Source organism: Cydia strobilella, chromosome 7, assembly GCF_947568885.1.
Source record: "Cydia strobilella chromosome 7, ilCydStro3.1, whole genome shotgun sequence".
Lineage (NCBI taxonomy): Eukaryota > Metazoa > Arthropoda > Insecta > Lepidoptera > Tortricidae > Cydia > Cydia strobilella.
In genome coordinates this window covers 16,653,014-16,667,135 of record NC_086047.1, presented here as the reverse complement: position 1 = coordinate 16,667,135, position 14,122 = coordinate 16,653,014, and the positions used below count along the sequence as shown (strand labels likewise).

Genomic DNA, 14,122 nt, shown 5'->3' with positions numbered 1-14,122 from the left:
CCGATATCCCCTCCGCTTGCAGACGCAAACGAAATATCGATGTCTGTCTGTAATGCATCAAATTCATCGTATATAGGCACTGTATTGTCAAATCTTAACTGTAACTCGGCAACCTGCAAATCACTTAATTGCGGCTCGGCTGCTACATTTGAAACAAACTTCTGAAAAGCATTAAGTTTGCCTTTAATAACCCCACGCTTGTAATAAAGTTTCTTTAAATCTTGTTCCGAAGACATTGTGAACTAAGATAAACTAAGTATGACCCTACTCAAAATTAATTTGAAATGAAATAAATTGTCTTTAATAAAATTTGCTATGCGAAATTCTCAGGCGCTTAACTTTTATGCACTATAGATCTGAGGTGCAATAAAATTATGCAATGGTTTAATTACCTTGTTTACGAGCTCCCGGCACACTGCAGTTCGCTATAAAAATTGACTGAATAACGTGTTCACGTGCGATTGTGATGTTTAAATCGAAAAAAGGATAGTATATTGATGAATTAATGAATATTGTGATTAATTAACAGTTAGGTATCAAGTTAAAAGTGTAATTGTGAAATGAAATCTTATTTATTACTACGAAATGTGCTAAGAGGTTATGTTTGCCTACAGTTATAAATGCCGCTAATGAATACTAGTGATCTAGTGAATATCTACTTGCTACTGATCAAATGATGGCAATGAAATCAATGAATTTACTTTCTGCACTAGATGGAAAAGTAATGAATATGAATTACTTATATGGATATGGTTGAAATGTATTGATGGTGCAGCTACAAAACAAAGGAAATGTGGATTGAAAGGAAATAGAACGATCTCACTTTCTCGTGCTTCTTCTTTCTGTGCTGACTGCTTCTGGATCTGAATCTGAATGTTGGTTGATGTTGATCCCCACTGGATGCTCCTGGACTGGTCTGGTTGGTGCTGGATGGGCTGGATTCCGTAACTGTCTGGTGGTTACGGCTGGATTCCCGCTGCAATGGGACGCTCCGTGTGTCCGTCGCGGCTTTGTTCACTCGTCGATCCTGACTGCTGGGACTCGATGAGTGTCAGCTCTGGAACTTGCACGTAGCTGGATGTGCCCTGCGCCAACCTGGATGACTCACGGCTTCACTGGAGAAGGTCCGTTGAATAGGTGGAGCTCGACTCGATGCCACAATCTTGCCTTCTCGCAATTCAGAGGCTTCGTAAGGACCATGTAAAATCTTCGCTGGTCTCAGGTGTTGTTTAGGTGGTGAAATAAGAGTGGACTGTAGTTTTAAATGCTGGTTTACTTTCTAAACTACGAAGAAGTACAAAAGTGGCAAAGTGAAATTGTCGTTAGGAATCGAGAGAATGAATGGTGAGTTTTTGAAAGCCCTAACTGTCAAAGTCTTGAATACAAAATTGCCATATTAAAATCAGAACATTGAGACTTAAATTATAATATCATTGAATGTTTTAGTTAAAAAACATGCAATATGAATTAAATTAATTATGTGAACATATTGAGGCGTTAAAATAAATTATATAATATAAAACTGTGAAGTTAATTTTTAATACAACTATTCGCTATTTATCCTTACGAATACAGGATCGAAAGTGAGTATATTTTCGAACGATTCGTAACAATTGATGTTTACCTACTGTAAACAATCTCGCATAAAAATATATTTTGGCTTAAAAACTAAAATTACAAAGTCGCCCCTGCATTTGAAAGCCACCCCGTTTTACGGTAATGATCATTATGTGGTCTGCCGGCATCCTTTAAATTTACATAAATTGATTTATGCTAATCAAATTAATGGGAAATGGATTGAAAACAATAAAACTATCATAATCATCTGCAATAACATCTTGCACAGCGAACCGCCTAAAAATATTTGCCAGAATATAATTTATAGAACCCTAAAAGCATGTCGTACCTATATGTTTTTGTTGTACAAACTATTTAACCTGAAATATACAACCTTTCAACCTACCTGATTACGTTGAATATTTAACAAACGAGAAACGACCTCAAAAAGTGATTAAAATATAAGTAGGTACCTACCTAATATCTTGTTTTTGACAAGAGCTTTCGTACTTAATAATGACGAAATATTTAAACAACGTAAAACTAAAAGCTTGTCATTTCTATTTGACGAAGTTTTACTAGGCACTCAAAAATTAAGCCTGTCTGGCCCCAAGCAATCACGAAATCCAATAACCCACGACATCAATATTGAAAAAAACTTTCAACCCAATAAGTCGTATTTTCCTTGGCACTCATAAAACATGTTTCGAAGTCCTAACCGGACGGCCAATCAAATTACTAAGTACGTGGCCGCTAGGCTTGTATTCTGTGCAACTTCGTGAAAGACGAAAGTATATAAAGATTGATCACTGGATGAATATTGAAAGTAAGAACTTTGAAGTCAACGCATCCATCAATAAAATTAATAAGTATTATGTTTCTTTAGCGGTTCGATTCAGAAAATGTATTTTCTAGAAATACTTAATAGCAATAACTAATCTTTATAGTTTCGTCTAGTCCGTCCGTATGTCACAGCCATTGTATCGCAATTTTAATGAGAATCGCTATTAGCATAGAGTAACTTATACTAGAGCGGTACTGTCATAGTAAATTTTGTAACCCTAGTAAATTCACTGCCATCTGTCGACACACTTTAAAACTAAAAATGAAGATTTATAAAAATACGATAGAATGTATTTAATAATAATAATAATAATAATAATAAATATAGATTGTTTTGTATTTAAATATAGATTAATAATTTTTTTTTATTTGCATTAATTATTTTTATGATTTTGATCCATGTTCTTTCACTGATATGCGTTAAAATTGTTAAATAACAAACGAAACCGTCAACGCCATCTATACGACTGTAGGCCAAAACTAGTAGCGCCCTCTGAACGAGAATTAAATTTTCTTGATTTTCGAGGCACGTTTTTTCCTTAGACTGTATTCATCTATTACGGAGTTATATCTATCTTTGCTATTAGTATAGCGCTTCTTATCTAGAGGCCTAGCCAAAATACCAATCGTTTGCGCCGTAGCGAACGAAACGCGAATGTATCTCTGTCGCACTAATATGGAAGAGTATTGACGAATGTTTCTACAAAACAAGTAAATATGAAGTGGTCACCCGTTGACCACGAACGCTGTAAAGAGTTCGAAACGTCGGGATGTATTATAAATTCAATATACGCGATATAATCCGTTTTCATAGTTTTATTTCATGAGTAACTATCGCGGTAACCGAAGACAATAAATATGAAGTATTTAGAACCACACAAATCCGCCGCCAAAAAGCAGCTTCCATACAATCGAAGTTACGCGTTCATTTTAAAACGGCATGCTTAAATTACATGAAACTTGGCATGCACAACACAAATGTGTAACGCAAATGCAAATGTGTGACGTAAATACGTTACATGATGATGATGATCCTTCCGGCCGATTTCGACCATGGCGACCACTTCGACTCCTAGTAACTAGGAGCTAACTGTTACAGTTAGCACGGCGCTCGTGCGCCCGAATATGGCTGATGTAGACGATCTTCGAGGCGAACCCCCGTACATAATATTATTATATCTGGGCGTTTTCTAAAATAAATATTGAAAACCTGATTATTTCAAGTCATTCTTGGGCTCATTCTACTCAGAATCGACAGCATTCTCCATTCCACCATTAAAAAATATGTCCCAAAATGTCCATTCCATTACGTCACGTTTTAGTGTTTTTTTTTTCATGTATGTGCGTACGTGACATTTTTTATCAATTTAATAGGTACGCTAGCTAGTGATTCTGAGTTGAAAGAACCTAAAATCACCACGATCTGTCAGAATCAGGTTTTTAATATTTATTTTAGAAAACGCCCATCTACATATGTCTACAAAGAAAATAAAGCGAGTAGGTTTTGTGTAGCTCTAATTTTTATGTATTGTAATTTCTAGTAACGAAAAACATTGAGAGAGCTAGTGAGACATCTTCCACTGTTTCGATTCCGACTTATTGAACTCTGGACATAATGTAATTTTAAGAAAGGAGCGGCCGACAATCGGGCGTTGTTTGGCGTCTCCCCGGAAAATGGGGAAAATCAAGGATCTCTTTGAATTATCGAACAGTAAATATTTTATTTTGCTTCATAATTGATGAATTGAGAGAGCAACCGGAGATGAAATAATTGGATTTCGATCAAAGACTGAGGCTGTTAAAATGTTTATTCAGTTTTCGCAAAGCTCTTGAGATATAAACTGACATAATTGTATAAGTACCAATTTTAAATTAAAAAAAAAACCGGCCAAGTGCGAGTCGGACTCGCCCACCGAGGGTTCCATACTTATTAGTATTTGTTGTTATAGCAGCAACAGAAAATTTCAACTGTCTATCACGGTTCATAAGATACAGCCTGGTGACAGACAGACGGACAGAGGAACAGACGGACAAACGGACAGCGGAGTCTTAGTAATACGGTCCCGTTTTTACCCTTTGGGTACGGAACCCTAAAAGCTCTCGCGAGACTAGGACCCACTACTAATAGGTATTAGCATTTGCTCGCGATCGCGAATTTGTTTGCGTAAAAAATAATATATTATCCATACAAATGTGAAATTGAGCCAAGTTCATTCGCTGACATAAGGTGAATACGCATAACTTCGGGGACGGGGTAGTTTTGAAGACCTCTTATACCACAACCTGATGTACTTCATACTTTGGCAACACTTACGTTACTGCAACGCTTACTAAGACCCAGGTAGCAGTGACGTCAGCGACGTCATAATGACGTATAAATGCTGTTAGGGGAGATCTTGCTAACCGTCGTTATAGCAGAAAATTCTTCTAGTATAATAGAGGAGTGTCTTTCAAAGGGGCTTATTTCTGTATGGTTCTGAGAAGATAAACACTCCCTATTGAAAAGACACTCCTTCATTTATATTATTTTCAAAATACTCCTTCTTCGAAGTTATCTCAAACATTTTAATAATTGACATCTAAATGTGTACCAAGTTCTATAGTTATCTCAACAAGGTTCCTGCTTAATTAGAAGAAATATATTGATAATGTATCAAATGGTTGTTAGATCATAATATCTTGAGCGTTTCTACCCAATATTACTTTTAATTAAACAGGAACCGTGTACATACGAATGTGTGTATACACGAAAGTTGACAATAAGACCTTGCTGCGCCCCGTCAGCTACCTCTTATCCTAATTATTAATTAAACAAGTTCTTCTTTAAATGTCTTTTAGAAATTTCCATCGAATTATGAAAAAAAAAAAAAAAAAAACAATGAGCTTAAAAGTAAACAGGGTATAATCGTAGTCCCAAGTGATATATTTAATATTAATTGGGAAGATTACCTATTATATACTCCATTCATTTATTATTTACTAATTAGTAGTAATTGGACGGCATCTATTTTGTTCCCGAGGGAGGTAAATGAATTATTGCCGTCCCGAATAGTTTGATCGTATCACCCATGTTTGGTTTCGCTGCGGCGACGGAAAAATGTTTTGGCTTTATATTATTACTAGCTGTTGCCCGCGACTTCGTACGCGTGGATTTGTATGTTGGTGGTTATATATTCTACATGAGCATAATATAGAACATTATGCAGAATAAGATGTCAGTAGGGACGGTTAATCATTTGTTAAAAATTATACAACGCATGAAATTTGTCTTTCACAAACTACGAAGTTTCAAGATCTGAAAAAAATTGTTCCCGACATTATAAACTTTGAATCCCAAGACAAACTTTCATCCCCTTTTTACCCCCCTTAGGGGTTGAATTTCCAAAACGTCAATATTACTTTTTTTTGTAATCGGCTATTATGCCTTTCTAGGAAGTTTCAAAGTATTTGTAATGGATTCAAACTTTCAACCCTTTTTTAACCCATTTAGGGGATGAATTTTTAAATACTCTGAAATCACTTTTCTTGTATTTCAATAATAAGCCTTTATACGAAGTTTCAAGTCCCGCACTAAAAAAAAATTATGATCTCCATACAAACTTTCAACCCCTTTTTCACCAGCTTAGGGGATGAATTTTGAAAAACCCCTTCTTAGTTGATACTAACGTCATAAAAGCTACCTATTGTGAAAAATTCAGCTATCTAGGTCCAACGGTTTGGGCTGGGCATTGATTTAAGTGAGTTAGTCAGTCAGTCAGGACTTTTACGTTTATTATATATAGATGTTGATTTGGCTATATATGTAGAGGTTACTGTGATGAGTAAAGTATTTTATTGTAATAAGTACATTAAAGGTACTACTATTCGAACTCTGAAGACTGCACCAGCAGCATTACTATTAATAATTCTATTGGTCATTTTATTGAGACATCAATGTTAAATATGACGTTTTCTGCAGAATGCAGTCGGTAGCATTACTGGAGCAGTATTGCAGCGCAACATATTTTTTTTACATACTACTTATACATTATAGTACCACTTTTCCTTTTTAGGGCTCCGTCCGTCCGTCTAGTGTTAGAAAACTGCAATTTGGCATGGTTATATAAATCAATAAATCCGACAAAGTTGTACAACAAAAAAACAAAGTAAATATTTTTGGAAATAATCGCTCCGATAGAAAAAAAATCGTGTCCCCCTCCTCTAACTTTGGAACCATGGGTCCAAAAGTTATGAAAAAAATCGTAGAAATAGATCTTTAGAAAGACATTAAATGAAAACTATAGCGAACATGATATCGCAAAAAATCTCCCAATCATAATAAAACGACGTACAGCCACAGGAACAGTATGTTATTACGACATTAAATGTGTTTTTAAAGTTATTTGGCAATATTCATGTAAATGAATTAAAATGTAAGATAAAAAATACTTAATATTGTCTTCGGTTACCGCGATAGTTACTCATGAAATAAAACTATGAAAACGGATTACATCGCGTATATTGAATTTATAATACATCCCGTCGTTTCGAACCCTTTACAGCGCTGCGTTCGTGGTCAACGGGTGACTGAGGAAAAGCTACAAAGTGCAAAAATACCCACATACTAAAAATAATGATCCATCATAAACTATAAAGCTATATAGCCTTACTGACTATGCAAATTTGCCTTGTCTTTTTGGTTTCCTCGTACCTATTCGATATGAAAAGTAGATTATTTAACTCGGGTGAAAGGCACAAAGCATCATTTTATCCCTTTGTTTACAATCTTCCATACTAATAGCTCCAGTTTAGCCTATTGTAACGGAAGGGTAACTACGGAACCGTACACTGAGCATGGCCCGACATGCTTTTGGCTGGTTTTTCTATTAATGCCTATCTTAAAACAAATGGACTCACACACCGGGCCGAGGGATGGTGACGACAGCTACCTCAGAGCTTCGGAGAGGGTAAGCAGGAATCGTTTGCTGATGGGCCCGTACGACCAGTAGAACAGGCACAGGGTCGTGCGGTGGATCAGGTTGTTTCGTGAAATAACACAACAACATGAATGTACTCACACACCGGGCCGAGGGTTGGTGACGACAGCTCCCTCATAGCTTCGGAGAGGGTGAGCAGGAACCGCTCGCTGATGGGCCCCTACGACCATTAGAACAGGTACAGGATCGTGCGGTGGATCAGGTTGTTCCGTCAACTAGCACAACAACATGAATGTACTCACACACCGGGCCGTGGGTTGGTGATGACAGCTACCCTCATAGCTTCGGAGAGGGTGAGCAGGAACCGCTCGCTGACGGGCCCGTACGACCAGTAGAACAGGTACAGAATCGTGCGGTGGATCAGGTTGTGTTCCGTCAACTAGACAATACAACAAAATAAATTAGCCAATGTTTGATTTCCACCCATCCCACATCTCATTGTATTGTATTATATTTTTAAGTCGAAGAATGCTCGACATGTTTCGCTCCATAAACGGAGCTTTACAATTGAGAAGAGGAGGTCGCAGTCTGCGTCGTCTGGCAACGCGTGCTCCCGTTGAAGCTTCTCGTTATGGAGCGAAATATGTCGAGCAATCTTCGATTCAAAAATGTATGAGTGACCCGTTTTAATATTTTCAATACAATTTCATGAAAAAGGAATAAATTGGTATAAATTAGATAAACCCTGCGTTACCAAAATAACTATAAGCACCTGTTTCTTGAAAACAATATTAATAATTTATGATACAGTCTACGTAGGGTGGTGACCTACTTTCAAATTTTATGCGAACGAAGCTAATGTTATTCATAGTTTTTGGAACATTACCACTGTCTCTTTTAACCGACTTCAAATTCAATTCGATTACTCGAAAAGCTTGTTTACATTCATTTGAAAATATTTAATTTCGCTTTAACAATAACTTAATTTTTTTTTATTTTTTCTTTTATATAAAGGCCTTAAAAATATCCGAACATGAACACAATTTAGCTGTTATTTTATTTATTATTATAAATTTTATTGTATCGAACATTTCGCTAAAGCGAAGAACTATTTTATATTTAAAAATAATGAATAGTGAATAAATTTTTCACCTATAGCCCCTGTGATGGTAGCGAAACGGCCAAGCCGCATATTTAGACTAAGGTGTAGAGTTTGTGAAGTTAGGGCTTGTAGAGTTAGAAGCTTGGCTCTACAAGAGATCTGATAACTTTTTGACAGTGCGAGCCTTATGGTTTCCTCTTGGCAACATTTTTGTGGGATTCCATTATTCATAAAATTACAAATTTTACATGTCATGGGTGTAATACCAGACAGACTATAAATACCAGATAAATTTCATATTACTTTAGAATGTCGTTTTAAAATTGTTCGTCATTCGTCGTTTAGTTTTTAGTTTCCGTTATGTATCTTTTTGTGTTACTAACACTAGTAATAAGATTTTAATGTTTACTAACCATGTATAAATGAACCTTTTAGTCTAAAATAAATGTTTTTTTATAACGAGAGCGTAACTTCTATTGTATATTGGCGACTAGGTTCTTGTCACCCGTACGTGAATACAAACCTCTGATAGAATTGCTTCGCATTCATATGGCTCACAGAGTATGAGACTCGTTCTTTCGTCAGAGACATCCAGAGCTTCTCTTACGAAAGCGTAATACTGTAAAGAATAGTATATTATGAGTATAATAGTCATTTGTTATTTATACGAGTACAAGAAAACAAGTTGAGTCTGACGACTTGTCTATGCGGTAGTGACCCTAAAACAAACGTAGTGAAGGCCTGGTTGTCGCCCTTTGTATATGGAACCTTAAAAAAACCGCGAGAGAGCAAGTCAGGATATGCTTAATTCAAAAGTTAGAGGGATTAGGTACACAGGTTTTTTTTGTTCGGAGCGATTATTTCCGAAAATATTATTTTTATCAGAACACCCTATTAGTTTTGAAATACCTATCCAACGATACCCCACTTTAAAGGGTTGAAGTGAAAAAAAATCGTCCTTACTTTGTCGGCGTGACTAATTTATATATCCTGGCCAAATTACAGCTTTCTAGGGCTAGAAATCACGGAGCAAAACTGCGGACGGACAGACAGACAGACGGACATGGCGAAACTATAAGGGTACCTACCCAGTTGACTACGGAACTCTAAAAAAGGACATTTCTATCTCTTAATGATTAATTAAATCTATTACCTTTTCTTTGTTCGCCTTCGTCTTCATGTCTAAGTTGATAACTTGTACCGAGTGCGCGCTCAGCAAGCAGAAAAGTTCGTACATATCTTCGGCACTATAACATTAAAAATGTATTTATTTGGACGGGACTTGTTCCTAAAGTCGTTGCCATGGTTACGTTTTCTAAGTCAATTTTGAAACTTACGCTTTCATTTTAAACGACATGCTTTAATAATTAGGTAATGAAACTTGGCAAGGACATTTACGAAACATACTTATATCTATGTTTGTTACTCTGCCGTCAAATGGTAGAACGCTGCAAGTCGAAAACATAGTTTTGAGAAAAACGCGTTTAAAGGTTTAACATTTCGGCCTTTGTAACATGTTGAAATTTACTCAATACATACCTAATAGTGCATTTTATATAGCCGTTTATAATGAAAATTTTATAACAGTGTATTTACTAAATTATTAGCTATAAAGTGATTTGTCAATAGGATCCTACAAAAAATAACCAGGAAAACGTCTTACCAAAATGCTGTGACTCCATAGTTACATCATTTTGCCACAATTATTTCCTAGTTGCAATGTTATGGCTATTAAGTTATAACTCATAAACTGATTCATTGAAAAGAGGAAACACTGTAAGTGTAATTCTTAAAAAGGTTATTTAATTTAAAAAATCTAAATTTAATACATAATTGTATATTTTTATTTTAAATTTAAATAAACAATGTTACCATAAATTAATTTTTAACAAGCAGAAACGTCTGCGATCGATGCTATTAAGCTTAGAATAAATTTAAAAGTGGAAAAATTACTGCCTTCATTCTGCATTTCTCTGCCTTGTGAGTTCAAGTCTCACCCAAGGCAGTAATTTTTCCACTTTTAAATTTAATGTTACCATAATTTTTTCAGTCACTTGCCTCGTTTTGGTGTATTCTATGCTCTTAATGTAATAACATTATATTGCAGGCAGAACGCTGCCAGTAGCACTTACAGCATTCTGCTGCTTTACCTAATGTCATCAATATATCATCATGGATTTGAAATAAAAACGCGTTGACTCTTGTATAATGTTTTGGTATGCTCAGACTATAGTTGCCGCGTTTTGACAGTTTTCTACAGACTTAATTAAAGGAGATATCAAAAATATGAAAAAAGGGGACGGTAGAAGAACATAAAAGGAATCATTTGATCCAAGGTTACTTAAAACGCTGTAACTTGAGTTGCAGCGTTGTACCATTTAACGGCAGTAGAATTTTCCGTTGCTATTAATTGTTATAAAAAAAATATAGAGCCAATAGAAGTTTTGCCCACCAGACACAACTTTGCCAGACAAATCTGACGGACATATCAATGAACTCACAATGTGTCTATACAATTTTTCGGCTCCTGTATAATTATATATTATGTACATATACTCCGACTCGAAAGGCCCGGGTCCGGAACGAGGCGTCTGACACTTTAGTTTTTTATAGAAATTTAATTTGTGATCACCGATTACCCGTCATAGAAAACGAAGTGTCGGTAGTCTCGGCCCGGACCCGGACCGTTTAGCGTATCCTTAGTACAGCAAGTTAAATAATAGCTTCTAAATACAAACAAAACCCACAGCAAAATGATCACAACCCAATTATTTACCTTAAACATATTAATAACGGGTCACTCACGTATTTTAAGTCGAAAAACCCCGAGTCGAGTCGAAGTCGGGGTTTTATCGAAATTAGTCGTCATCCGAATTTTAACCGTGATTGTGGTTGGTCAGTGCCTCCGAGCTGGAAAACTGTTTTGGGTACTACGTCGGTGAACAGTGTGGAGGAACCATTAGCGAATGACGTAGTGAGTGTTGTGTGCAACCCATCATTTGACAATAATGCCGTAAACGAGGGTAGTTTCTCGCCGCCCGCGCCGAGTCATCGGGCGCGGAGGGCTGCGGCCCGCAGTCTGCGCCGGTCCGTCACCGTCAACGCAAGCTCCCGATGATGCTACTCGGTACGGAGTGAAACATGTCGAGCGTTTTTCGACTTAAAATATGTGAGTGACCCGTTATTAATATGTTTAATATGTCTGTGTCTCATGGAAGTTTTGTTATTTACCTTAAATTCGTCGAGTTCCCCCGGACAACGGCCACCGTTTTCGCGGGCAGACCCTCCGCGATGTCCTTAATGGCCGCTGCGAATTCCCCGGGGAGTCGGTTCATAGTGCCCGACATTATATCTCGTATGTCGAAGAAACAGTGCCCCGAACAGAAAGTTAGGAAGAAGACGAATGCGCGATTCATTTTCGGCCGTTTCCGAGAATTAACGGGGAAAGTTTTAGAGCCGAATGATTGGAGTTATTTTTGGATTTTGTTGAGTTTTTGCTTAACAACGCTTTTGTCTAGATTTTAGCAATTATGTTGTTATTAAGTAATTAATTGACTAGAAGTTCAAAATTGTGCTTATATTAAACGAAAATTGATTAATTTTGTTAAGCAAAATATATAGGTACCTATTTAAACATAGCAAATTTTATAGGACCATCAACAATGTTATATTTCTAGCTTAAGCTACCGTCGGATACAGTAATCGCTTATTATCAGACGGACTGAAGGCTTGTTTGCCAACAAAGTGTTATAAGAATACATATTAACATATATACATATTACTTAAATAAGTAAAAAATACCATAGAAAAAAGTGTGTGCGTGTAATCCTTACGCGCAATTTTATTGAAGTAAAACTTCTTTGACGATGACGTTTATCGCTATGTTGGCACTTTGACGTGTGTGTGTGCGCGTGTGTCACTACAGAGCGTTACTTCCGTCAGAAAAAAATCTGAGTTACTCTCTAGTCGCGCCTAAAGAAGTTTTACTTCAATAAAAATATTTATATTCGTAAACAGAAACAAAACAAAATACTTATTTAATTACACGAACGGGTCTATCGAGATTTAATTTCATTATTTTCACTTTTAATTCCGACGTTCCGTTTCGTTTCGACGTTCGATTCGTGTAAATAATTATGTGTTCAAAACGTGAAAGTTTAAAGTGTTATAAAACAAAATACTTATAAGTAATATTTTAAACATATGCTTATATTTTAAACGGGTCACTCACGTATTTTAAGTCGAAAACGTCGTTTAATATGTCTGTGTCTCACGGAAGTTTTGTTATTAAAAAAGTAATATTTTTCTTAATAAAGAAGAAAGTGCCACGAAATGACCTCATCTCAAGTCAGCATTTTGCTGGCGACTTCCAGCGCCCATCTTTTTATGATACCATGATCATTGATGAGCCATAACAAAAAAAAAAAGATAAATTACGTACCTACTATTTATAATATTATAATATTACCTATTTGAATTTCAAAGAGCAAAACTATTCCAGTAAGAATTATGACAAAAACTGGAAATAATCTAAGCTATGATGCGCAATTTCGTTTAACAAAATGTTTCTTATTATCCGAAAGCTAAAGAAATATTGTTAGTTAGGAGCGAAATTGTTGAGATAAACGATGTGACGATAACGGGAGCAACTTTTTGTCGGAAACTTGCGTACGTTCGGAGTTATTATGAACTAGTTGCGACTATCGCTTTTATACTACACTGTGTTACTGAATTATATAAGTCGTCATGTAGTTAGATTAGATAACTCGTCAGAAAGTAAGTATATTTTATGTGTTTCTACCTAATAAATATGTTGGTACCTTCATAAGTAGCGTCTGTCCGCGACTTCGTATCCATGGAATGATGATGATTGATAATAGTACATTATGATACAAGTGTGCTAAGTTGGTCATTACACACGAGGCGATATTGTGCGCGCGAGCTGTAAGCGAGCGCGCAATAAGAAAGCCGACGTGTGTAATGACCAATGCACACGCGTTTCATACGATGTTTTTCAACACACTTGCGAGAAAAAAAAGAAACTCATAATAATCAAATTTTAATAGTTAAAACAGTTAGTATTGTGTGTTGCATCTGTCATACTGTCGGCCGCCCCTCGCCCCGGCCGGACGGGCCGCGCGCCGCGCAGGCGATCGGGCGCGCCGGTGCCCGCCAGTCTGACCAATTAAAGAAGGCTCCCTTTCCATGCATATTATTAGCAATCAGTTACCTTCTTAACTAATAATAAAAAAGCACGAGTGGAATAATACACTGAAAGAGCACGCGTGTTTAATATCTAGGATTATGAGCCAAAAACGGTGGAATAAAAACGTCGTTTGGAGCAAGTGTGTTGAAAAAACTATTATTATGTCCTTCACCGCGCCTCCAACTAGGTAGGTACTATGTACTATTTTCGACAAGTAATTTAATCCGCGCAGAAGTTGTAAATAGTAATTTGTTTTACAAGGACCCAAAGTGTTGTGTAACCTCTTGTGCTAATATGTGCTAATATTGATACCCGAGCAAGCGAAAGATTCCAAAATTGAACCACGAGTATTGCGAGGATTTCAAGGCACGAGGGTTTAACAAACTTTGCTCCCGAGTGAAACATAAAAAACCACACCAACTCGAGGAAAATACTAACTGCAAACCATTACAACTATGGAGGAACCTGGTCTTCAACAGAAGGACATGATGTCACGAT

General features: G+C 36.5%; 1 protein-coding gene across 1 annotated transcript in view; it reads right to left on the bottom strand.

The window, feature by feature from the left end:
- LOC134742859 (ionotropic receptor 40a) overlaps positions 1-11,922 on the bottom strand; it is a 46,758-nt gene extending 34,836 nt beyond the window's left edge. Inside the window, exons 1-4 of the mRNA XM_063676045.1 lie at positions 11,650-11,922; positions 9,572-9,665; positions 8,942-9,037; positions 7,619-7,755 (exon numbers count right to left, since the gene is read on the bottom strand). Coding sequence (XP_063532115.1) covers positions 7,619-7,755; positions 8,942-9,037; positions 9,572-9,665; positions 11,650-11,834 — 512 coding nt within the window. The 5' untranslated portion in view covers positions 11,835-11,922. The remainder of the gene's footprint in view (positions 1-7,618; positions 7,756-8,941; positions 9,038-9,571; positions 9,666-11,649) is intronic.
- Between the last annotated feature and the right edge of the window lie 2,200 nt (positions 11,923-14,122).